General features: G+C 41.1%; 1 protein-coding gene across 2 annotated transcripts in view; it reads left to right on the top strand.

The window, feature by feature from the left end:
- The window catches only part of EPSTI1 (epithelial stromal interaction 1), a 98,564-nt gene that overhangs the window by 5,564 nt on the left and 69,657 nt on the right, over positions 1 to 23,343 (top strand). For both annotated transcript variants that reach the window (XM_082675428.1, XM_082675427.1), the window contains exons 2-4: positions 11,117 to 11,175; positions 13,773 to 13,856; positions 18,095 to 18,168. In XM_082675428.1, the coding sequence (XP_082531554.1) occupies positions 11,117 to 11,175; positions 13,773 to 13,856; positions 18,095 to 18,168 (217 nt within the window). The remainder of the gene's footprint in view (positions 1 to 11,116; positions 11,176 to 13,772; positions 13,857 to 18,094; positions 18,169 to 23,343) is intronic.

Genomic DNA, 23,343 nt, shown 5'->3' with positions numbered 1-23,343 from the left:
AATTGACCCTGATAACTGATACATTTTTTCCCCCTTCATCCTCAAACTCTCAAGGGAGAGTGAAGGGAGAATAAAGAATGACTTGGGGGCTTCCCTGGTGGCGCAGTGGTTGAGAATCTGCCTGCCAGTGCAGGGGACACGGGTTCGAGCCCTGGTCTGGGAGGATCCCACATGCCGCGGAGCAGCTAGGCCCGTGAGCCACAATTACTGAGCCTGCGCGTCTGGAGCCTGTGCTCCGCAACAAGAGAGGCCGCGATAGTGAGAGGCCCGCGCACCGCGATGAAGAGTGGCCCCCGCTTGCCACAACTAGAGAAAGCCCTCGCACAGAAACGAAGACCCAACACAGCCATAAATAAATAAATAAAATAAAAAAAAATGTATTTAAAAAGAATGGCTTGGTAAGCCCACTTATTAATGGCCGATTCCTGATTTTTCTCTCTTAAAGAACACTGTGTTATTATTATTTTTTGCGGTATGCGCGCCTCTCACTGTTGTGGCCTCTCCCGTTGCGGCGCACAGGCTCCGGACGCGCAGGCTCAGCGGCCATGGCTCACGGGCCCAGCCGCTCCGCGGCATGTGGGATCTTCCCGGACCGGGGCACGAACCCGTGCCCCCTGCATCGGCAGGCGGACTCTCAACCACCGGGCCACCAGGGAAGCCCTACTATGTTATTTTAGTATTAAACATTTCGTAAATGTAAGATGAGATATAAGATGGGAAAAATGATAACATAGTCATTAAGTTATATAGCATTAGTTCCATTTTTATAAACATCACTATTTAATCATTGCTGAGTATACTCTTAATCCTGATGTATAATTTATACCCAAGACAGACCATCAAAAACTTCTTAAGTCATTCTTGACTCAGCTTACTTGAATCTGAACTAGTCACATAAAATAGTCTTAAATGAAGTGCAAGTTTTTACAAACTTACGAGAGCCTACAGGAACTGCTTTCCTTATTTTTTCTTCACTGCAAATGCCCCAGATTTCTCTTCTGTCTCCTCTTACGGCAGTGAGAAAATAAGCTTTTGCCTGTAGTTGTTAAATGGCATGAAAGCATCAGGCTATTACCCCTCTTTGGAGATGGAGAACTGAACAACGCCTGAGTTCCTTTTAGTGCTCTGAAATAATGGTACCTAGGAAGAGAAAAATCTGTGATTGATTCTAATGAGAAATCTTCCTGATGGCTGAGTATAGATAGCTATTCATTAGGGAACTATTTAACTCAGTCTCCAGGCAAGGCTCGTAAGCATGCAGCAAGTTTGTAAAACAACAGACAGTGTTTAACTCAATGATAATTTTATGACTCAGTGAGCTGGGTAGGTGTCTCTATGGGCAGATTCTACTACCAAACTCATCAGTAGAGCTCTCCTTATTTGACTGCTTTTAGGTCTCACGCCCTTTGGAAGCCTCTGTTTGACCGCTTTTAGAATTAAGAAATGTGACAAAGCACTGCAGTACTGTGGTAGCAGAAAGGAAATTAGTTATGACCTGGAATAGTTAAACTGGGTACTCCGAGGGACTAAAACCGAAATAACCATCAGTACCTCGAACTTTTGTGTCTTGAACTTATAACCGCGTGCTACACGCATCATATAATTCACTTTTCTCTTCACAGTAAACACTATGCCCCATTATAGTTGAAGAAACTGAGTCTTGAGAGAGTGTATGATTTCCTAAGGTCTCATGGCTTTTTTTTAGTCACAGAACCAGCCCTCAGACCTGAGTCTATCTGCCAAAGTCTGGATCCTGAACATGATGGGGCTGGAGGAGGGAGTGACAGTGCAGCTTGTGAATTTCCTATCAGTGGTCCTGTTTTCACATCAAGAAAATAGAATTCCTGTAGACTGAAGAGAGTGGTACCATAGAATCAGCAATGTGACATTTATTTACAGTTTTAAAATGATTTGGATAGAGAAGTAGTTTGTAGGAGCAAAGTTTCTGTGGCGATCCTGTTTTCTCTGCTGCTTTTCTTCATGACAGCTTGGTTGGCTTACATTAGAACAGTTTTCTCACTGTCACTGTTTCTGAGCAACCTAAACCCCATACTGCCTTCCAGAGATCTTTCAGACTTCTGACCGCAGCCTAAAGTTAGCAATGCATTTGACATTCATGACCTAGTACATGTATGGGTCTAGGTCATATGTGAGTTTATATATAACTGAAAAAATGTCAGAAAACAGTTCTCACCCTTACTATATGTGATGGACTTTGACTTTTTCTATTCTTTTTTTTTTTTTTTTTTTTTTTTGCGGTACGCGGGCCTCTCACTGTTGTGGCTTCTCCCGTTGCAGAGCACAGGCTCCGGATGCGCAGGCTCAGTGGCCATGGCTCACGGGCCCAGCCGCTCCGCGGCATGTGGGATCTTCCCGGCCTGGGGCACGAACCCGTGTCCCCTGCAAAGGCAGGCGGACTCTCAACCGCTGTGCCACCAGGGAAGCCCGACATTTTCTATTCTTATTCATTAAAAATAAACCCATTAAGTTGACTTCATGGCCCATTAGTGGGTTACCACCTACAGTGTGAAAAGCTAAGCATTGTTCTTTGCATGGCAGAAGAGATTGTTGGAATGGATGGAAAGAAAAGACATTTTGGTTTGATTAGGTCAAATTTACCTTCCTGTTTATACAGGAGGGGAGAAACTATGGTCCTGTTTAGGATGAATTTCCAACTTTTCTGCACTAGATTCCACTCCTTAATGTGGTATGCATTTGAATTCTGCTAAGTCTTGGGGAGCAATCATTTTTGTTCAAATACAATATCAAAAATGAGTGGGCATTTCTCAAAAAGTCTGACAGCTGAAACAGTGAAGCAATAAATCAACAGGATGATGAAAGCTTGAAAACACATAATACCTATAATAATCGTTTAGAAGCATAGCAGAAATGAGAAAAAAGAAACTTAGTTCAATTACACAGTAAGGTTACTTACTTCAAAGTCAGTAGAGTGCTGTAAGGTTATACTATTGTTAAGATTAATTGCATCTATTCAGAATGTATTTGAATCTGAAACAAAACCTTAACAGGAAAAAAATCATCAAAGGGAGAAGACTGCATTTGAAGGGTCTTCTATATCAGAGAATCAGTCAATGATGGTTCCTTTGTTCTGTAATGTTTGTAATTCACCCTCCCCCCCACCATGAACACTTAAAAGGCAATTTATTAAAGTCCTGTAGAAAAACTGAAGACATTTCCCATCGTTAAAACTCAAGGGCTGGTATTGCCCAGTGTTTGTTTTGCTAGGGGACCAGTGAGAGCGGAAATCCTGTGCTACCTAGTCCTGTAAGAAAAGCTGAACCCCTGATTTAAGAAGTCTTTATTTTAAATATTTTCTCATTTAATACTCCTTGGAATATTTTTTCATGATTATAAAAGTAAAGTCATATCTGCTTGTTATAAAAATCTAAACATTACATTGGGAATTCCCTGGTGGTCCAGTGGTTAGGACTGAGCACTTACACTGCCGTAGCCCAGGTTCAATTCCTGGTCGGGGAACTAGGATCCCACAAACCATGCAGCGTGGCCAAAAACCCCAAAAAACCCAAAAAACTAAACATTACAAAACTAATACAGAAAGGAAAAGTCCCCTGCAATTCAGATCCTTAGAAATAAACACTTCAAGCTGTTTGGTATAAGGACCTCTTTATCTTTGAAGTGTAAGTTGTTCTTTTTTGACTTTTAATCCAAGTAGAAAGACTTAGAGCCATTATGCCCTTCAATTTCTACCGCCAATAGAAGGTGACAATAATAATAAGTGTCTTATACATAATATGTTATATATAATTATTATAATAAAATAGATATCTCCAAATAGGTGTCTTAAGCATAGACGGCTTTGTTTCTCTCCTATAAAGTAAGTCTGAAGGTAGGTAGTCTGGGGATGATATAGTACAAATAATAGGCAATCATAATAGAACAGTTGTTATTTCCTAGCCTTGTTCTAAGCACTTCATACTCTAAGAGATAGATATTTGTTATCCCCATTTTACAGGTGAAAGAATGGAAAAACTAATTTGCTCAAAGTTATAGTTAGGAAGTAACAGAATTAGGGTTCAAAGCAGGGCACTTTGGCAATAGATTACCACTCGTGTGGTAGTCTTACAGATTGCTTCTTTCTGCTCTGCTGTTTCTGATGCATGTCTTACATATTCAAGTTGCCTCACTGACCAAGATGGTTGCTTGAGCACCGGCTTACACTTCAACCTTCCAGGAAGGGGGGAGGGCAACCAAAAAGCTTTTCCTGTCCATCTGTCTGTCTTCATTTAATGGAGAGTTCCTAGAAATCCTTCTCAATGGCTTCCCCTTATATCTCAATTTGCCAAACTTAATCACACAGTCATATTTGGCTATAAAGAAGGTTGGGGACTGTAGTCTTAATGGAGCACATTGTTAACCTGAATAATATAGGAGTGCGTTTAGTAAGGAGGTGGTGAGAATGAATGGTTAGGTAGGCCAGCATCTATTCTGGTTTAGGAATTGAGGAGAGTCAAGCATAAGAGCAGATATTAATCATATGATCAAACTGTCACTGGAACTTTGGAAATGCAAATGGGATATCTACGGAAGAAAATTTTAAATGTAGTCCACATTCCTGTTCAGAGTATTGATTTTAGAGGACTATTAAGGGTTTTCTTCTGGATAATGTTCTGTGCAATCTTTGTTTTATGCTTTGCACATCCTGCAGGATTGTTTATAATAGTGAACAATTGAAACAACTGAAATGGTTAAGTGAGTGGTTATATTAATGGTGCATTGATGTTGTGAATTATTATGTAGCCATTTAATATTAAGCTTGTTACGTGCATAATTGGGAAAACCACTTATAAGTGAAAGCAGCATATAAAATTGGACTTTATATGTGATTGCAACTGTGTAATATGTACAGAATATAGATTGAACTGAAATTCACCCAAATAACACTGTAACTGAGATCTCTGAGGAGTGGGGTTATGAGTGACTTTTAAATGTTTTAAAGATAATTTTCTGCATTTTCTTATGTGAGCATATGTTTATTTCAAAATCAGGATGAATTTCATTTTTAAATATTCTATGCAGATATTTAGATATAAGTACCTTGTCTTGCATTTTTAGTTTTCTCCTTTAAGTTACAGATTGCCTTGAGGAGCAGTGCTTAAGACATGTGGACATATTCAGAGCTTAGCCTAATGATAACAATAATTATAAGAGGAATAATAATAATAGAAAATGTATAACAATTTGATAAGTGTTTTCATGCAGATGCCAATTTTCTTATCACTAAGCCATTCTTAAATATTCTCTTGTTGGAAAAGATAGTCCTCCTTGGGCCTCTTGCACTCTAGATGTCTTGCTGGGTATGCCAAGATTGCATACGTGACTACTCTAACCTGGACTATTTCTTAGGGTTGTTGTATAGCTGGGAACCTTGAGAGATGAGGTACATTCTCCCCAGAACAAAGACCAGGCTTGCTTACTATCTGCTATAAAAATGGTGGATTCCACGATTCAGTGTTCCTCAGCTGCAGTGCAAACACACTGTGTGTGCAGCATCCGTCATGTTGACTTGGAGCCAGAGAGGACAGACATAAATACGCTGATGCCATGCCATGAATAATAAAGTCTACCAGCATCCATGAAATAGTAACAGCCTAACTATTAGGCTAACTTTAGCTTGCAAGTAGGTTCAAATCACATCCCAGACCTGACATCTCTATGTTCTGAAAATATGAATTCCTTGTAGTTACTTTTACTGAGGAAGCAATTTGATACATTTTGCAAGTATACTTACCATTTGGTCCCCATCTCTACTTTCATCACTGGTTTTTGCCCTCATAAAGATGGTGAGTCTCTCCGATGTTATATTTCATATATATTCTTAGTATCTTTAGAGAGAATCTTTCTTGCTTTTTTTTTAATAGATGAACTTATTTTTATTTATTTGTTTATTTAAGGAGATTGAGATTGACACATATACAGTATTTATTTTTAATTTAATTTATTTATTTTTGGCTGCGTGGGGTCTTCGTTTCTGCGCACAGGCTTTCTCTAGTTGTGGTGAGCAGGGGCTACTCTTTGTTGCAGTGCACAGGCTTCTCTTTGCGGTGGCTTGTCTTGTTGCAGAGCACGGGCTTTGGGCGCTGGGGCTTCACTAGTTTTGGCACGCGGGCTCAGTAGTTGTGGTTCTTGGGCTCTAGAGCGCAGGCTCAGTAGTCGTGGCACACAGGCTTAGTTGCTCCGCGGCATGTGGGATCTTCCTGGACCAGGGCTCAAACCCGTGTCCCCTGCACTGGGAGGCAGATTCTTAACCACTGCACCACCAGGGAAGCGCTCTTGCTTCTTTTTTCATAGCTTTTTATCATTTACATGTATGTGTTTCAAGTGAAGAAGCACAACATCTTTCAGGTCTATCCTGTATGATTGTGCCAGTTAGTAACTATACAGACTTGCCTGGCTAAGGTAGTAATTTGAAGCTGAAATACATACGAATCATTTGCCTTAGTGTGGGGTTACCTCCACCTGGCAGAAGGGGCACTTTTTTCTAATTTGCATAAATTTACCACCTCTCACTAAGCCATGGGCCTATGTGAGGATCCTGGGATGGGTGTGTGTGTGTGTGTGTGTGTGTGTGTGTGTGTGTGTGTGTGTGTGTGTGTGTGTGTGTGTGTGTACGTACCTCTTTCTACTTCCCATAAAGGTATCCTATGAACAAAGGCCCTGATGACCTGGTGGTCTCTTGTTTATCTTTTCCTTCTGGGTGTCTGTTTAGCCCTCTGGGCATCTATTCCACCCTCCAGCAGAAGCTGTGAGTTACAGAACTAACCAGCTTCACATCAGTCTCTTGGGTGTGCAGACTATGTCTGGGGCTCTGCAGGCTCTGCGACCAAAGAGAATCCATTAGTCCTTCCACACCAGAGATGTGGAATGCAGGATCAGGGCTGGTGTGACGGGCTTAGGGGACAAGGATGATTTACTCAGTCTGATCTTGGTATTTTTTTTCTTAGGAATACGGTCTGTCTATAAAAGAAGTTTTGCAAACCTGAATGCCTCATAAGGTTTGATTCATGTTGGTTGAAAACAGTAAGCTTCAGAGTCCTATGTTGAAGACGGTATTAAAAAGATATATAGAAAAACACATCTAGAATCTAAATCTCTATCCAGTGCCTTTGATTAACCAGAAATTTTCCTTTGTTTCCATTTCACCCAAGGATAAGATTTTCTTGAACTATGAAAACCTCAAACCAGTCTTTTGTAGGACAGTAGACTTCATGTGTCTACTATTCTGCTTGAAATGATGTTTGTCACTTAATCTCTTTCTGAATTTTTGCTCTTGAGTGCGTTTCTTTTTTACTCAAACCAGTGTTGTTCCTAATTAGAAATTTAAATCACATCTGCTGCAGTTTGTACACACCAGGATGTATTGATGTAATACTTTCAGCCAGCCAAGATATTTTTCATGACTCCAACATACCATTTTTTTCATAGAGTGCTTATTGATGAGACCTTATAAAAATGCACAAGAACGTGCACGGAGAGGCAGTTGTGTAGCTCCGGAGAGACTCACAAGGAAGAGATTCCTTAAATATATGTATTTAAGAAATAAATACATGGTACAGAAAAACACTTCTCCCTCTGTCTTACGCTGTTCTTTATACGTTCTCCCTTAGTGTATCTCATGGATGTGTGCTGTTGGAAAGTGAAAATAATCTTACAAATGGAGATATTTCGTTAAATTTCCATGAGGTAATTAAGGAAACTCATTTTCAAAGATATACATTTATTTCAGTGGCTTGCATGTTGCTTAATCAGGAAATGACCAGAATACTAAATACAGGTAGGTTGGGCTTGTCTCCATCAGTAGCTTTGAGAGTCAGGCTGGGGGCTTCCCTGGTGGCGCAGTGGTTGAGAGTCCGCCTGCCGATGCAGGGGACACGGGTTCGTGCCCCGGTCCGGGAAGATCCCACATGCCGCGGAGCGGCTGGGCCCGTGAGCCATGGCCGCTGAGCCTGCGCGTCCGGAGCCTGTGCTCCGCAACGGGAGAGGCCACAACAGTGAGAGGCCCGCGTAGCAAAAAAAAAAAAAAAAAAAAAAAAGAGAGAAAAAAAGAGAGTCAGGCTGTTGAAAGGAATGACATGGAGGTTAAAACAGCAGAGGCCCTTGCTGTGGGTGGAAACTACTTGGCTGAAAGCATGAATAAGTTATACTTGTTATTCATGTCAAGGGAAAGCTAAGAGAGAAGGGATGAATATTTGTATCTACCCAGGCGTTATGCGCTGCCACAGGATATTAAAAAATAAAAAGCCGATCCTGAGACTTAAGCTCCTCTTCCTATAGGAGGGAAGAGGAATAAAGGCTCCATTGTTTGGCAATGCTTTCTTCTGAATATTATATTTCAGATTTGACATTTTCAGCCAATAAAATATTGCTAAGAAGGTTGCTAAGGAATTCTCTAACAAAACATTTCTTACTGGGACCGCTGTCCTTGAGCCTGGGGTTACGTTTAAATGTTTTCGATTAAAAGCCCCTGATTTCAAGGCTAGATAATTCTCCCCCTTTTTTCACGGCCCTGTATTGTCTGGGTACTTGTCGGCTACACATGTTGGCCATAGATGGACCACAGAACTATTCCTAAGACGAAAGATTCCAGTGTGATATTGTCACACTTAATCAGATTAGATATTGCAGAATAAAATCTTTTACAAACTGTTTTTTCTTTTCAAACCTTTCCTGATATTTTTGTAAGAGAGATTCATGGAACTTGGAAAATTTTCTATGCAGCTTCTCTTAGCAAAGTGCTAGCACAGAAACCCTTTTTGCCACTTGAGATCCTATCCTTTAAGCCTCAACTTGCTATTCTTCTCTGAAATTTTCTACTCCTCTGGGGTCTCACTGACTCCCCTCCACCTTGCATCTCTGACTACTTCCATCATCCCACTTTGAGGCTTGTTTGAATATCCTTGTGGTCTGCTCTGGTGGTTTTATGAATTGTTCCTAATTAAAGTGTAAGCTCTGTTAAGGGGGTTGGTGTCTGTTTTTTTGTATCTCCCCATATGCCTTATAAGCCCCTAACATAACAAGTCCATAATGGGTGCTTGGCTAAGTAGATTTACTTTGTTTGGAAGTCTATCAAGAGGCCGAAGTTAAGGACAGTCATATTTTATGTTTTCTACATTGAGCTGAATACTTAGCTCCAGACACCCACCTGGTCTAAGTCAAAAGTACTTGGTTTGAGTCTCAGCACTATTGCTTAATTAACCTCATGATCTTTGGCATATGATTTAACGTCTGTGTCTTTATCAATGATTTATTAATCCCTCAATTCCCTTTTAGTCCAAATGTTTGAAGACAGCTTGATTGATCTACAGCACTGGTTCTCAAAGTATGGTCCCCAGATCAAGAGTATCATCATCATCTGGGAACTGTTAAAAATGCAAGTTATAGATGCCCCCCCGTCCCATACCTACTGAATCAGAAACTCAACATTTTACAAGCCCTCCAAGTGATTCTGATGCATGCTAAAGTTTAAGAACTACTGATGTGCAGTGTAGTCAAATCCCTACGGATTTGTGGACTACGGATATGTGGTACGGTAAGAAGCTCCGTACCACAATGTTAACGGACATTGATGATTCTGCAGTCATTTCATGGTTGGCATTTAAATCCAGTGTCTCGTTTCATCTTTAAGGCTCTGAAGAATGGCTCACTATTGCATCATACTCAAGTTTGCAGGTACTACCCACAGAACTGCAGCTCCTAAGCTTCTATAAAGTGTGGACAATTGAGGAGTGAAAAATCTTTCTGAGGGTGAACAAAGAATATGCAATGGACAGGGGATTAATTTCCAGCGGCAGCCTCCTAATTTTGTATTCATCCCATTGTACGCATGCTAGGCTACACATGCAACGTCTGCTGATATACGTTAGGTAATTGGGCATCCAGCAGCCCTGTTTGCATGCAGAGGTGGTTGCACACCTCCCATGTACAACTTGAAAATTAAAGCCCTGTTTGAAGCTGGCTGAAGGCTTACTGCTAGGAAAATGAGATAAGGAAGAAATGGCTTCTGTTAATCAGCACTTTTGGCCTCTACTGTTCAATCTTTGCTAATTTGTCCTTTGAAACTGTATGTTCCGTGTTGGACAAAGACTTCTAAGAGTATCTGGGATTTTTTTTAAAAAGACCTACATTTATAAGCTGATTGTATTTACCCGTAACATTTCCCCTCACACTGTACCTACATGTACACTGCAGTCTTGCTGTGCTTATATTTCTGCTCTATGAAGTATTCATACTTCTGTGGGACTACATGTATCATCACAGAGCCACCCCCCAGCACAGACTCATGGACTGGGTCTCTGGCATCATTTCATTTCAATTCAGCCCACATTCATCAAGCAGCTACTTTGTGCCAGGGGCTGGGCATATATGGATCCCTCAAGCACCGTTTCTGCCCTCAAAACTCACAATATTGTAACAACTTCTTGCACCTTAGTGGTGAATATTTTTGCTTAAGTGAAGTCTTCTCTGGTCCCCACTCCTCCCCCCCTCCCAGAGAATTGAAGTGACTCCTTCTCTGAACTCCTGATTATGCTCGACCTGTGTCCCCAGGAGAATGAGGGGCCCAGCGGACGCCTGCCTAGAAGTCAAAGCCCCAAAACACAAGACTTTGGCCATGTGGCCACTCAGATGGGTCATCAGGAGGAGGTGGCTGCATTGCTGATGGCCCCCTACGCCCAGTGTGTGGGAGCCAAAAATGTGTGAGTGTTTCCTGTACTCCTGTAGTGGGTGACATGGAAGAGAATGCCAGTCATCTCAAAGGGATGTGCCCATGAGCGCCACCTGGAGGCACAGAGGATCCCTACAAAGACAGTTTACCAAGAGCTGACCCTGAAGAAGTCACTTGTCATTCTCCATCAACTGCTTTATATTTCCATATGTGGCCGTGTGCACTTGTTTTAGTTTACCAGATAGATTGTAGCTCCTGGAGAACACACCTGGGTCTTAAAAGGAATATTATCTTTCCTAGTACCTATTTGATGGTGATGATCATAAATACAGTATATTATCAGAAAGAAGGTATGGTGCTTTATATGCATTAATAATTTCTCGTGACAATCCATTGTTTTTCTCTTCATTTTAGCACAGGTGCATATACCTTGATAGTACCAAATGAAAAACGAAGAAATGAGATGCAACGGAGTATGTATATTATTTACCATTCAAAATACTTCTCATTTTTCTTTCTTTTTGTTTTTAAACTACAGTTTTTGTTACTTTATTCATAATTTTTTAAAAAATTTATTTTTGGCTGTGTTGGGTCTTCATTGCTGCACGTGGGCTTTCTCTAGTTGCGGCGAGCAGGGGTTACGCTTCGTTGCGGTGTGCGGGTTTCTCACTACGGTGGCTTCTCTTGTCACGGAGCATGGGCTCTAGGCACGCGGGCTTCAGTAGTTGTGGCTCACGGGCTTAGTTGCTCCCCAGCATGTGGGATCTTCCCAGACCAGGGCTTGAACCCGTGTCCCCTGCATTGGCAGGTGGATTCTTAAGCACTGTGCCACCAGGGAAGCCCAACTTTGGCAGTTTTAATTATACCTTTTAAAATTATTCTATTTTAGTGCTTCTAAATTTGTTTCTCTGTGTTAATAGCAGAGCTCATTGCACGGTTATAAATCTGAGGTTTCTGTTGGGCTTAAACAGTTTCACACCTATCAAGTTCCTGTAAAATTCGGCTCACTGCAGATGTCCTTACAGGACTTGGAACACTTTTGAAAGAGACAAGTCATATATGAAATAGATTATAAAATAATCTGTCTCTTTCTAGACCTGTCCCGTTCCTTTTTTATAAATTTTTATTTTTGGCTGCGTTGGGTCTTTGTTGCTGTGCGTGGGCTTTCTCTACTTGCGGTGAGCTGGGGCTACTCTTTGTTGCGGTTCCTGGGCTTCTCATTGGGTGGCTTCTCTTGTTGCAGAGCACGGGCTCTGGGTGTGGGCTTCAGTAGTTGTGGCACATGGGTTTAGTAGTTGTGGCTCACGGTCTCTAGAGCTCAGGCTCAGTAGTTGTGGCGCATGGGCTTAGTTGCTCCACAACATATGGGATCTTCCTGGACCAGGGCTCGAACCCGTGTCCCCTGCATTGGCAGGAGGATTCTTAACCGCTGCGCCACCAGGGAAGTCCCTGTCCCATTCCTTCTTAATGGAATTTTTTTTTCAGTCTCTGTGTTCCCATAATTTTGTAACTATCAGAGTCTACCCTCAGCTGTTTTTATTCGTGACTTCACTTTCCTTCTTTAGATTATAAGCTCTTTGAGGGCAGGGGCTACATCTTACTTGTTTTTGTGCTCCTTGTACCTAGTGGGCATATAGCATGCTTAACTGAAGTTGTACAGTAGAATAAATGCTGCCCTTTAAAGTTACAGTATTATACCTTAGAGTTGGAAGGAGAACTAAAGTTCATTTAATTCACAAAGAAGTTCTGAGGCTTGTTCAAGTCAACTGTAGGGCTAGCACTGAGATTCTGTGCTCTCCTATCTTGATCTTAATAGGAAATTTAATTTTGTAATGACCAATGGACATAAGGGCACAGCAGGAAAACAGCTCTATAAAGGTCTCCACTGGACAGGTAGGCCCCTGGGTGGTCCATCGGAGTCTGTGCAGAGTATGACAATCACAGCTATGCTAACACAGTGACTGTGGGCACTGCCTGCAGGTGACCAACGGAATCCCAAAGATTCTGGCATTTTACAAGTTTTTGATTTAAATAGCTAACAGGAATTTAAGCCTCAGTGCAGTCTGGATTTTTGAGATGTTTCAGAAAGTTTTTTTCCCTCTAATAATTAAAAAGTATTATAAATGGACGTTTGAAATAATCACTTCTAATGAGATTCGGGCATACATTGGAAGAACAGAACTAGTATCTCTGGCGCCCCCTGCTGCCAGTCAGTGTATATTTGGGGAATGAGCACTGCCCTACATGGAGTAGGCTCAGCCTAGTGGTTCCAAGTGCCAGGAATCTGAGAGGCCTCGTTCCTCATGGTTACATTAAGCTTGGGGAATATTTAAAATAAAGTGAATACGGGCATTAGAATTTTATGGGGATTTGTGTTTACTGTGTGTGAAAAGTTCTTATTGACACATGAATGTTTTGCACACACTCTCTATAGGAAACTTTTAACATTAAATGATATAGGGTTTGAAAAATGACAGAGTGGGAGGAAAAACAACTTCTTTATTTAGTAGGAGTTCAGGTTGTTTTCAATTTTTTAAAAAAATTTATTTATTTTTGGCTACGTTGGGTCTTTGTTGCTGCGCACAGACATTGTTTAGTTGCGGTGAGCGGGGGCTACGAGCGGGGGCTACTCTTCGTTGTGGTGTGCGGGCTTCTCATTTCAGTGGCTTCTCTTGTTGCGGAGCACGGGCTCTAGGCGCTCTAGGTGCATGGGCTTCAGTAGTTGTGGCGCACGGGCTTAGTTGCTCCGTGGCACGTGGGATCTTCCCGGACCAGGGCTTGAACCCATGTCCCCTGCATTGGCAGGTGGATTCTTAACCCCTGCGCCACCAGGGAAGCCCCTGTTTTCAAATTTGAACCTTCTGTGCAGACTCTTGGAGAGAAAGTGCCTTAGGGTGACTCCAAGGGGTTAGGACTGGGTGGGTGGTATCTTCCTTTCCTGGATATCTCGTCCACTCATGCTTGCATGTAGTTAATTGTCCATCTGATGGTGGTTTGTTATGCTTTCAAGGGAGCATTTCCCTTTTCATGCTCTAATAATTGATGATTTGATATTTCTCACCTGGCTTAGTGGCTGCAAAAGAGCTGGAGGACCTGAAGAGGTGGAAGGAGCAACAAAGGACGAAGCCCATTAACCTGGCACCCATGCAGCTAGGTAAGCCAGCAAGCCAGTTGCTTGAATGCGGAAGGACAGGGCCACCCAAGTATCCTGTTAGCACCTTGCCCACATCTGTCTTTCAATGTACGTTATAGGTCATTGGACCATTGTGCTGCTTGAAATGGAATGCGTTTAATGTCGAAACATGCACGTAAAGTCAAAAGTATGCAGGTATACTGTTGTTTCTGATTTTCTGCAAGTAGCAAACGGATGATGCCACAGTTATGTGGGAGTAAAAGAATGGCTTAATTGCCAAATAATTTAGAGCCTCTTAGTTGATCAGCTCTGAAGGAATCTTACCTGGGGCGCTGCATATGCCCTGTCGTAGCTTTTGTTCCCATCCTGATTAGTGCTATCACAAGCATATTAATCATGGCAGTTAACTGGTTATGGGAAAAAGAATGAATGGAGAGTCAATTCCAACACTAAGATGCGAGTGGGCTGGGGACACAGGGTGGGTATAAAGAGAACATTGCCTGTGTTTTAATTCGTAAATAGAGACTTTTGGGCCTCTGGAACACGTGGCAGTGTGATGAATTGTCTGCGCTGCCCTTGCCTGGTGTTTGAATAATTCAACAGGGAAGCCCTCTAATGGGAATCATTCACATCTTCTCTTTTCTCTTCCAGAAGCAGCTGAGAGCTTAAAGGGCTAGACACACGGTTCCCACAGATTTAGTTCACACAAATGTGTTATGAGTCAGAGGCCACTTACTCTCACAGTGTTTTTTTATCTATTTATTTATTTTTTTGGCTGCACTGTGTGGCATGCGGGATCTTAGTTCCCTGACCAGGAATTGAACCCACACCCCCTGCAGTGGAAGTGCAGAGTCTTAACCACTGGACTGCCAGGGAAGTCCCTCATAGTAGTTGTCAAGAAGTATTTTTTCCAAGATGTAGGTAAAAATAACCTAATTTGGTAATCATTTAGTGAGTGCAAGTAATAGTATTATCATCATCATCCCACTGTATTTCATGAGAGGGGTTCATCTCGTGTCACCTTTTTGCTGAGTAAGCTGCATTTGAGGGGTGCAACCTGGAGACAGCTTTGTCCTTCCTAGCTGGCCCCCTCACACCAGCTATGTGGGTCTACTTTTTCTTATGTTCTTTGGATGAAATTAGATTTTTTTGGTATTTCTCAAATAATAAAGTTGTCCAGCTAATTCTAGGCATAAAAACAGTGTCATTTCAGTAATTAAGTTTAGTCCTAAATACTGATCAAAACTCTGTTACTGATAGAGATTAAAGCTTCTGCCCTGCTCCAGCCCAGGTCTATTTTGGATTGAAAGTGCGCAAAGGAAATGGGGTGTGGCTGAATTTTTCACTATTGACTCCACTGTTCCCACATTCTGACCCCTCATGGGTCAAAGGGAGAAGGAGAGGTTAGGGTCCATAGTGCACCGATCCCAGTTTCTTCAAGTTCTGGTGTGTGTTTACTGTGCATCTCACCCCTGGGGTTCTTGGAGTTCTTCAGAGTCCCTCCTTGCCTGCCAGCCATCTCTCACCTGGACTTCCTTGATAGATATGATACTTTTTCCTGCTGGCAGTGCTTGGCTTCACCGCTGCCTCTTGGTAGCTGGACTATCTTTGTAGAGCTCCATTGTACCCCTGGGTGGCCCACATGGGCAAGGCCCTTTTTAATTTTTTTGGCCATGCCGTGCGGCATGCAGGATCTTAGTCCCCCAACCAGGGATCGAACCCGCGCCCCCTGCAGTGGAAGTGCAGAGTCTTAACCACTGGACTGCCAGGGAAATCCAGGGCAAGTCCCTTTAAGATGACGTTAGATTGGCATTCTCTTTCATGACAACTAGATTGGGAGTGCAGGAAACACTTGTGCATTCTTCCCACAAATTCTGGGAATACAGGCCACTTGCCCTGCAGCCATCTTTTCTTTATGACCAGTCTGAGTAGTCACATGAGAACAGCCATGTACCTTTTGGTTCTGACCTTCCTAAGCATGGGTCCACGAGGTCCCTCAGTCTCTTGGGGACACAGATTGAGCCCTTCAAGTGATTTTCATTAAACCTCTCTTACATTGATGTGAAGATTCCTCCTTCCCCAAACACATACACAGAGAAGATGAAATTCACAAAGACATCTTTTCTCTGATTTCTACCTTCCTTTGACCTAGCTAACCTCTTTTATAGACTGAAGGTAGTTGCCAATTAAGGTTCCCCAAACTGGTTTTCAGTTACACCCTTGCAGATCCTGCCTAGGGAGCCAAGCACTTGCCTTGGGGGTTTGGAGTTGTTGGTGCCTACTGTCTTGGGGCCTTAACCAAAAAAGAGCAGGAGTTCTGCTATATGGTGTACCTAGGAATGGTCAAGGGGGAAGAGGGTAGCGAGTAGAAAAGAATTCTAGAACGTTTTAAAGTTTGAGATGAGTTTTAAAGAAAACCTGCAAATGCTTATACATCTTTCTCCATTTTTATTTTTTAATTTAATTTTTTAATTTTTTGGCCACGCCACGCGGCATGTGGGATCTTAGTTCCCTGACGAGGGATTGAACCTGCGCCCCCTGCAGTGGAAGCATGGAGTCTTAACCACTGGACCGCTAGGAACGTCCAACTTTCTCCATTTTTAAATTCTCAACTCCTCCTCTATTCCTCTACCCCGTAAAATATTGGAATGGTTCTAGGAGATACTGAAAGTGCCTGTAACATTAGATAAAAGCCTCAATAGCCCTCACTGTTTCTTTCCTCAGGGCCAAGACCAAACAGGTATTATAGAGCTTTTGGGACTCAGAAGTCTCTGTGGTGTCTTTATCTGTTCAATTATAACAACTATGATGAATGCAAATTGTTTTACTGCATCTTCTGTGCAAGTGAATCTTTCAGAGAACTGACAATTTTAGTGACCAATTCACCGGAGAATTATTTCAAAGCAATCTTTAAAATATGCACGCCAAGCTTGCATAAACACTGAGAAATCCCTAAACAGTAATTCTTAGATGATTGTCAAATTGCAAGGATTTCTGGCCCCCAGTTATTATAGGTTTAAGAGAGAGCAGACGAATGACCTAACATCCATATTTTTCTCTTGAACACCTAAAGAAAAGAACAATAAATAGTATGGATTGACAATCAATTTTAATTAGAATATTCCCATTGTACTTTTAAAAACTGCGTTATAAAGACTGTATACTCGTCTCATGGCAAGACCTCTGAGGCTTTCCTGAGCTTTCGCTACTTGAATACAGGGCAATAGAGTCAGAAGAAGAAAAACATTGGAGGCATCACTGATCATCATCTTTATTAGGTTAAGGAATGGTCATACTCTAGCAGAAAGAATGTTCTAGAATTTCCAGAGCACTATTTCTTATTATTTAGCATGGACCTTCAGGTGTGATTTCAGTCTAAAGAAAAACTTGAATGCCTACGTGATTGAAAAACCTTAGTAGCACTGTCCTCTTCTTGGGGGAATATGGCCTTATCTTTCTGCCCAGCTCTTTCTCTTTTATGCAATTACTATTGTTTAATGTCTTATTTAAAAAACTGATTATGTTACCGAACCAAATTTGGGCCTGCTCACCCATGCGCAGTAAAGCCAAGCTACTGACACTGGGCTGTGGTGAAGGGAAGTGCAGTGCAGTAAGGCATCATCAGCCAGGAGTTGGGGACAGCTAGGGCTCAAAAAACCTGAACTCCCCGATGTGTCTCAGGAGAGCATTTTTAAAGGCCAGGTGAGGGAGGGGAGTGATCAGCTTGTGCACAATTCTGATTGGTTGACGGTGAGGTAACAGGGCTGGCTGTGTCACAGGGGTTAACATTATCAATCCTTAGGCTCCAGAAGGCTTGGGGGCTGTGTGCTCATGGCCATCACGTGGTTACATCTTCCATTTGATGTTGGTTTTAGCATCTGTAAAACAACTCAGGAAATGTGCATCAGGTACTATTCTCTAGGTACTTCAGGGAGGAGCTAAAGCAGAGGATACAGGAGAGGGGTCTGTCCCGGGAAGAACCCATAGGGTCTTGCTCAGTTACAGTTCCCCCTTTTCTTTGGTACTCCTTAACCTTGAGGAGAACAGGTGTTGGACAAGAAAGGGAGTCACGTTTTGGGTGGAGAGGTTAATATAAACTCGGCAGAGGAACTCGGTTTCAGTTATGTCCTTATTTCCAGGGGTATGAAAATGTTAAAGAAACTCATGGTGTAGACTTATCATATATTTAATTAGTCTTTGATGGCTGACAATTCAGCTTAACATTCATGTTTCACCTTCATGACTTCTTTTTCCCTTAGGTGGAAACCAGTCAGAGGTTGAAGTCAGGCAGAGACAACAACTTCAACTGATACAATCTAAATACCAGAAAAAGGTCAGAATCCATCTCTTTTAGCTTAAATTTGGCAAGAAATTAGAGTACCAGCACTTTGAAAGTAACCATGAAATAACACAGTAACTTTACCAAAAGCATAAAACTTTCAAACAAACTGCAAAAGAAAGTCTCAGAAATCAAAGAAGTCAGGATGTGAGAAGTGAAGGGATAAATACTGCAAATTCTCACCCAAGCTGTCTATCAGTCAGTGAGACCTTTGGTAAAGGGGTTTTTCCCCCCTAGTTTAAGTCTCTACTATGTTTAGAATAGTCAGGTTCCAAGAACATGGATTTGTTTACTCCATTCCAGTCCTGAAAGTACTACAAAAATTTTTAATATTCCAGCAATTTTTTTTTTTAACAGTGAACTCTTGAGTTTTATAATTAGTAAAAATTATCTGCCCTTTCTTCTCTCCAACCTGGTGGAGGTGGGTTGGGGACAGAGGAGACAGAAAGACAGAGACCAAGGAAGAAACACAAAAAATTTCATGGGCAGCAGATGTGTCCTGACCATCCTCTGTGATCTAAGTAGCTTGAAGAACCAACCTATAATCATGGTGCGCTATAGCACAAAAAATACTATAATTTGCCTTTCATCATAATTTTTTTAACATCTTTATTGGAGTATAACTGCTTTACAATGGCGTGTTAGTTTCTGCTTTATAACAAAGTGAATCAGCTATACATATACATATGTCCCCGTATCTCTTCCCTCTTGCCACTTCCTCCCTCGCACTCTCCCTATCCCAACCTCTAGGTGGTCACAAAGCACCAAGCTGATCTCCCTGTGCTATGAGGCTGCTTCCCACTAGCTATCTATTATACGTTTGGTAGTGTATATATGTTCATGCCACTCTCTCACTTTGTCCCATCTTACCCTTCCCCCTCCCCGTATCCTCAAGTCCATTCTCCAGTAGGTCTGCGTCTTTATTCCCATGTTACACCTAGGTTCTTCATGGCCATTTTTTTTTTTTTTAGATTCCATATATATGTGTTAGCATACGGTATTTTTTTTTCTCTTTCTGACTTGCTTCACTCTGTATGACAGACTCTAGGTCCATCCACCTCACTACAAATAACTCAGTTTCATTTCTTTTTATGGCTGAGTAATATTCCATTGTATATATGTGCCACATCTTCTTTATCCATTCATCTGCTGATGGACACTTAGGTTGCTTCCATGTCCTGGCTTTTGTAAATAGAGCTGCAATGAATATTGTGGTACATGACTCTTTTTGAATTATGGTTTTCTCAGGGTATATGCCCAGTAGTGGGATTGCTGGGTCGTATGGTAGTTCTATTTTTAGTTTTTTTGTTTGTTTGTTTTGTTTTTTTGCGGTAAGCGGGCTTCTCACCATTGTGGCCTCTCCCGTTGCGGAGCACAGGCTCTGGACGCGCAGGCTCAGCGGCCATGGCTCACGGGCCTAGCCGCTCTGTGGCATGTGGGACCTTCCCAGACCGGGGCACAAACCAGTGTCCCCTGTATCTGCAGGCGGACTCTTAACCACTGCGCCACCAGGGAAGCCCTATTTTTAGTTTTTTAAGGAACCTCCATACTGTTCTCCACCGTGGCTGTATCAATTTACATTCCCACCAACAGTGCAACAGGGTACCCTTTTCTCCACACCCTCTCCAGCATTTATTGTTTGTAGATTTTTTGATGATGGCCATTCTGACTGGTGTGAGATGATATCTCATTGTAGTTTTGATTTGCATTTCTCTAATGATTAATGATGTTGAGCATTCTTTCATGTGTCTGTTGGCAATCTGTATATCTTCTTTGGAGAAATGTCTATTGAGGTCTTCTGCCCATTTTTGGATTGAGTTGTTTGTTTTTTTGATATTGAGCTGCATGAGCTGCTTGTAAATTTTGGAGATTAATCCTTTGTCAGTTGCTTCATTTGCAAATATTTTCTCCCATTCTGAGGGTTGTCTTTTCATCTTGTTTATGATTTCCTTTGCTGTGCAAAAGCTTTTCAGTTTCATTAGGTTCCATTTGTTTATTTTTATTTCCATTTCTCTAGGAGGTGGGTCAAAAAGGATCTTGCTGTGATTTATGTCATAGAGTGTTCTGCCTATGTTTTCCTGTAAGAGTTTGATAGTGTCTGGTCTGACATTTAGGTCTTTAATCCATTTTGAGTTTATTTTTGTGTATGGTGTTAGGGAGTGTTCTAATTTCATTCTTTTACTTGTAGCTGTCCAGTTTTCCCAGCACCACTTACTGAAGAGGCTGTCTTTTCTCCATTGTATATTCTTGCCTCCTTTATCAAGGATAAGGTGACCATATGTGCGTGGGTTTATCTCTGGGCTTTCTATCCTGTTCCATTGATCTATATTTCTGTTTTTGTGCCAGTACCATACTGTCTGGATTACTGTAGCTTTGTAGTATAGTCTGAAGTCCGGGAGCCTGATTCCTCCAGTTCCATTTTTCTTTCTCAAGATTGCTTTGGCTATTCGGGGTCTTTTGTGTTTCTATATAAATTGTGAAACTTTTTGTTCTAGTTCTGTGAAAAATGCCAGTGGTAGTTTGATAGGAATTGCATTGAATCTGTAGATTGCTTTGGGTAGTATAGTCATTTTCACAATGTTGATTCTTCCAATCTAAGAACATGATATGTCTCTCCATCTATTTGTATCATCTTTAATTTCTTTCATCAGTGTCTTATAATTTTCTGCATACAGGTCTTTTGTCTCCTTAGGTAGGTTTATTCCTAGGTATTTTATTCTTTTTGTTGTAATGGTAAATGGGAGTGTTCCCTTAATGTCTGTTTCAGATTTTTCATCATTAGTGTATAGGAGTGCAAGAGATTTCTGTGCATTAATTTTGTATCCTGCTACTTAACAAAATTCATTGATTAGCTGTAGTAGTTTTCTGGTAGCATCTTTAGGATTCTCTATGTGTAGTATCATGTCATCTGCAAACAGTGACAGCTTACTTCTTCTTTTCCAATTTGGATTCCTTTTATTTCTTTTTCTTCGCTGATTGCTGTGGCTAAAACTTCCAAAACTGTGTTGAATAATAGTGGTGAGAGTGGGCAACCTTGTCTTGTTCCTGATTTTAGAGGAAATGGTTTCAGTTCTTCACGATCGAGAACGATCCGTGGCATGTGGGTTTGTCATATATGGCCTTTATTATGTTGAGGTAAGTTCCCTCTATGACTGCTTTCTGGAGGTTTTTTTCATAAATGGGTGTTGAATTTTGTTGAAAGCTTTCTCTGCATATATTGAGATGATCATATGGTTTTTCTCCTCAGTTTGTTAATATGGTGTATCACATTGATTGACTTGACGTATACTGAAGAATCCTTGCATTCCTGGGATAAACCCCAGTTGATCATGGTGTGTGATCCTTTTAATGTGCTGTTGGATTCTGTTTGCAAGTATTTTGTTGAGGACTTTTGCATGTATGTTCATCAGTGATATTGGCCTGTAGTTTTCTTTCTTTGTGACATCTTTGTCTGGCTTTGGTATCAGGGTGATGGTGGCCTTGTAGAATGAGTTTGGGAGTGTTCGTACCTCTGCTATATTTTGGAAGAGTTTGGGAAGGATAGGTGTTAGCTCTTCTGTAAATGTTTGATAGAATTCGCCTGTGAAGCTGTCTGGTCCTGGGCTTTTGTTTCTTGGAAGATTTTTGATCACAGTTTTAATTTCAGTGCTTGTGATTGGTCTGTTCATATTTTCTATTTCTTCCTGGTTCAGTCTCAGAAGGTTTTGCTTTTCTAAGAATTTGTCCATTTCTTCCAGGTTGTCCATTTTATTGGCATAGGGTTGCTTGTAGTAATCTCTCATAATCCTTTTTATTTCTTCAGTGTCAGTTGTTACTTCTCCTTTTTCATTTCTAATTCTATTGATTTGACTCTTCTTCCTTTTTTTCTTGATGAGTCTGGCTAATGGTTTATCAATTTTATCTTCTCAAAGAACCAGCTTTTAGTTTTATTGATCTTTGCTATCGTTTCCTTCATTTCTTTTTCATTTATTTCTGATTGGATCTTTATGATTTCTTTCCTTCTGGTAACTTTGGGGTGTTTTTGTTTTTCTTTCTCTAATTGCTTTAGGTGTACGGTTAGGTTGTTTATTTGAGATGTTTCTTCTTTCTTAAGCTAGGCTTGTATTGCTATAAACTTCCCTCTTAGAACTGCTTTTGCTGCATCCCATAGGTTTTGGGTCTTCATTGTCATTTGTTTCTAGGTATTTTTTGATTTACTCTTTGATTTCTTCAGTGATCACTTGGTTATTATATAGTGTATTGTTTAGCCTCCATGTGTTTGTATTTTTTACAGAGTTTTTTCTGTAATTGACATCTAGTCACATAGCGTTGTCGTTGGAAAAGATACTTGATACGATTTCAATTTTCATAAATTTATCAAGGCTTGATTTGTGACCCAAGATATGATCTATCCTGGAGAATGTTCCATGAGCACTTGAGAAGAAAGTGTATTCTGTTGTTTTTGGATGGAATATCCTATAAATATCAATTTAGTACATCTTGTTTAATGTATCATTTAAAGCTTGTGTTTCCTTATTTATTTTCATTTTGGATGATCTGTCCATTGGTGAAAGTGGGGTGTTAAAGTCCCCTACTATGATTTTGTTACTGTTGATTTCACCTTTTATGTCTGTTAGTATTTGCCGTATGTACTGTGGTGCTCCTATGTTGGGTGCATAAATACTTACAATTGTTATATCTTCTTCTTGGATTGATCCCTTCATCATCATGTAGTGTCCTTCTTTGTCTCTTGTAATAGTCACTGTTTTAAAGTCTATTTTGTCTGATATGAGAATTGCTTCTCTAGCTTTCTTTTGATTTCCGTTTGCATGGAATATCTTTTTCCATCTCCTCACTTTCAGTCTTATGTGTCCCTAGGTCTGAAGTGGGTCTCTTGTAGACAGCATATATATGGGTCTTGTTTTTGTATCCATTCAGCCAGTCTGTGTCTTTTGGTTGGAGCATTTAGTCCATTTACATTTAAGGTCATTATCGATATGTATGTTCCTATTACCATTTTCTTAATTGTTTTGGGCTTGTTATTGTAGGTCTTTTCCTTTTCTTGTGCTTCCTGCCTAGAGAAGTTCCTTTAGCATTTGTTGTCAACCTGGTTTGGTGGTGCTAAATTCTCCTAGCTTTTGCTCGTCTGTAAAGGTTTTAATTTCTCTGTCAAATCTGAATGAGATTCTT

The sequence above is a fragment of the Grampus griseus genome, assembly GCF_964374135.1.
Source record: "Grampus griseus genome assembly, chromosome: 18".
NCBI classification, from domain to species: Eukaryota; Metazoa; Chordata; class Mammalia; order Artiodactyla; family Delphinidae; genus Grampus; species Grampus griseus.
This window is presented reverse-complemented; position numbering and strand designations above follow the sequence as displayed.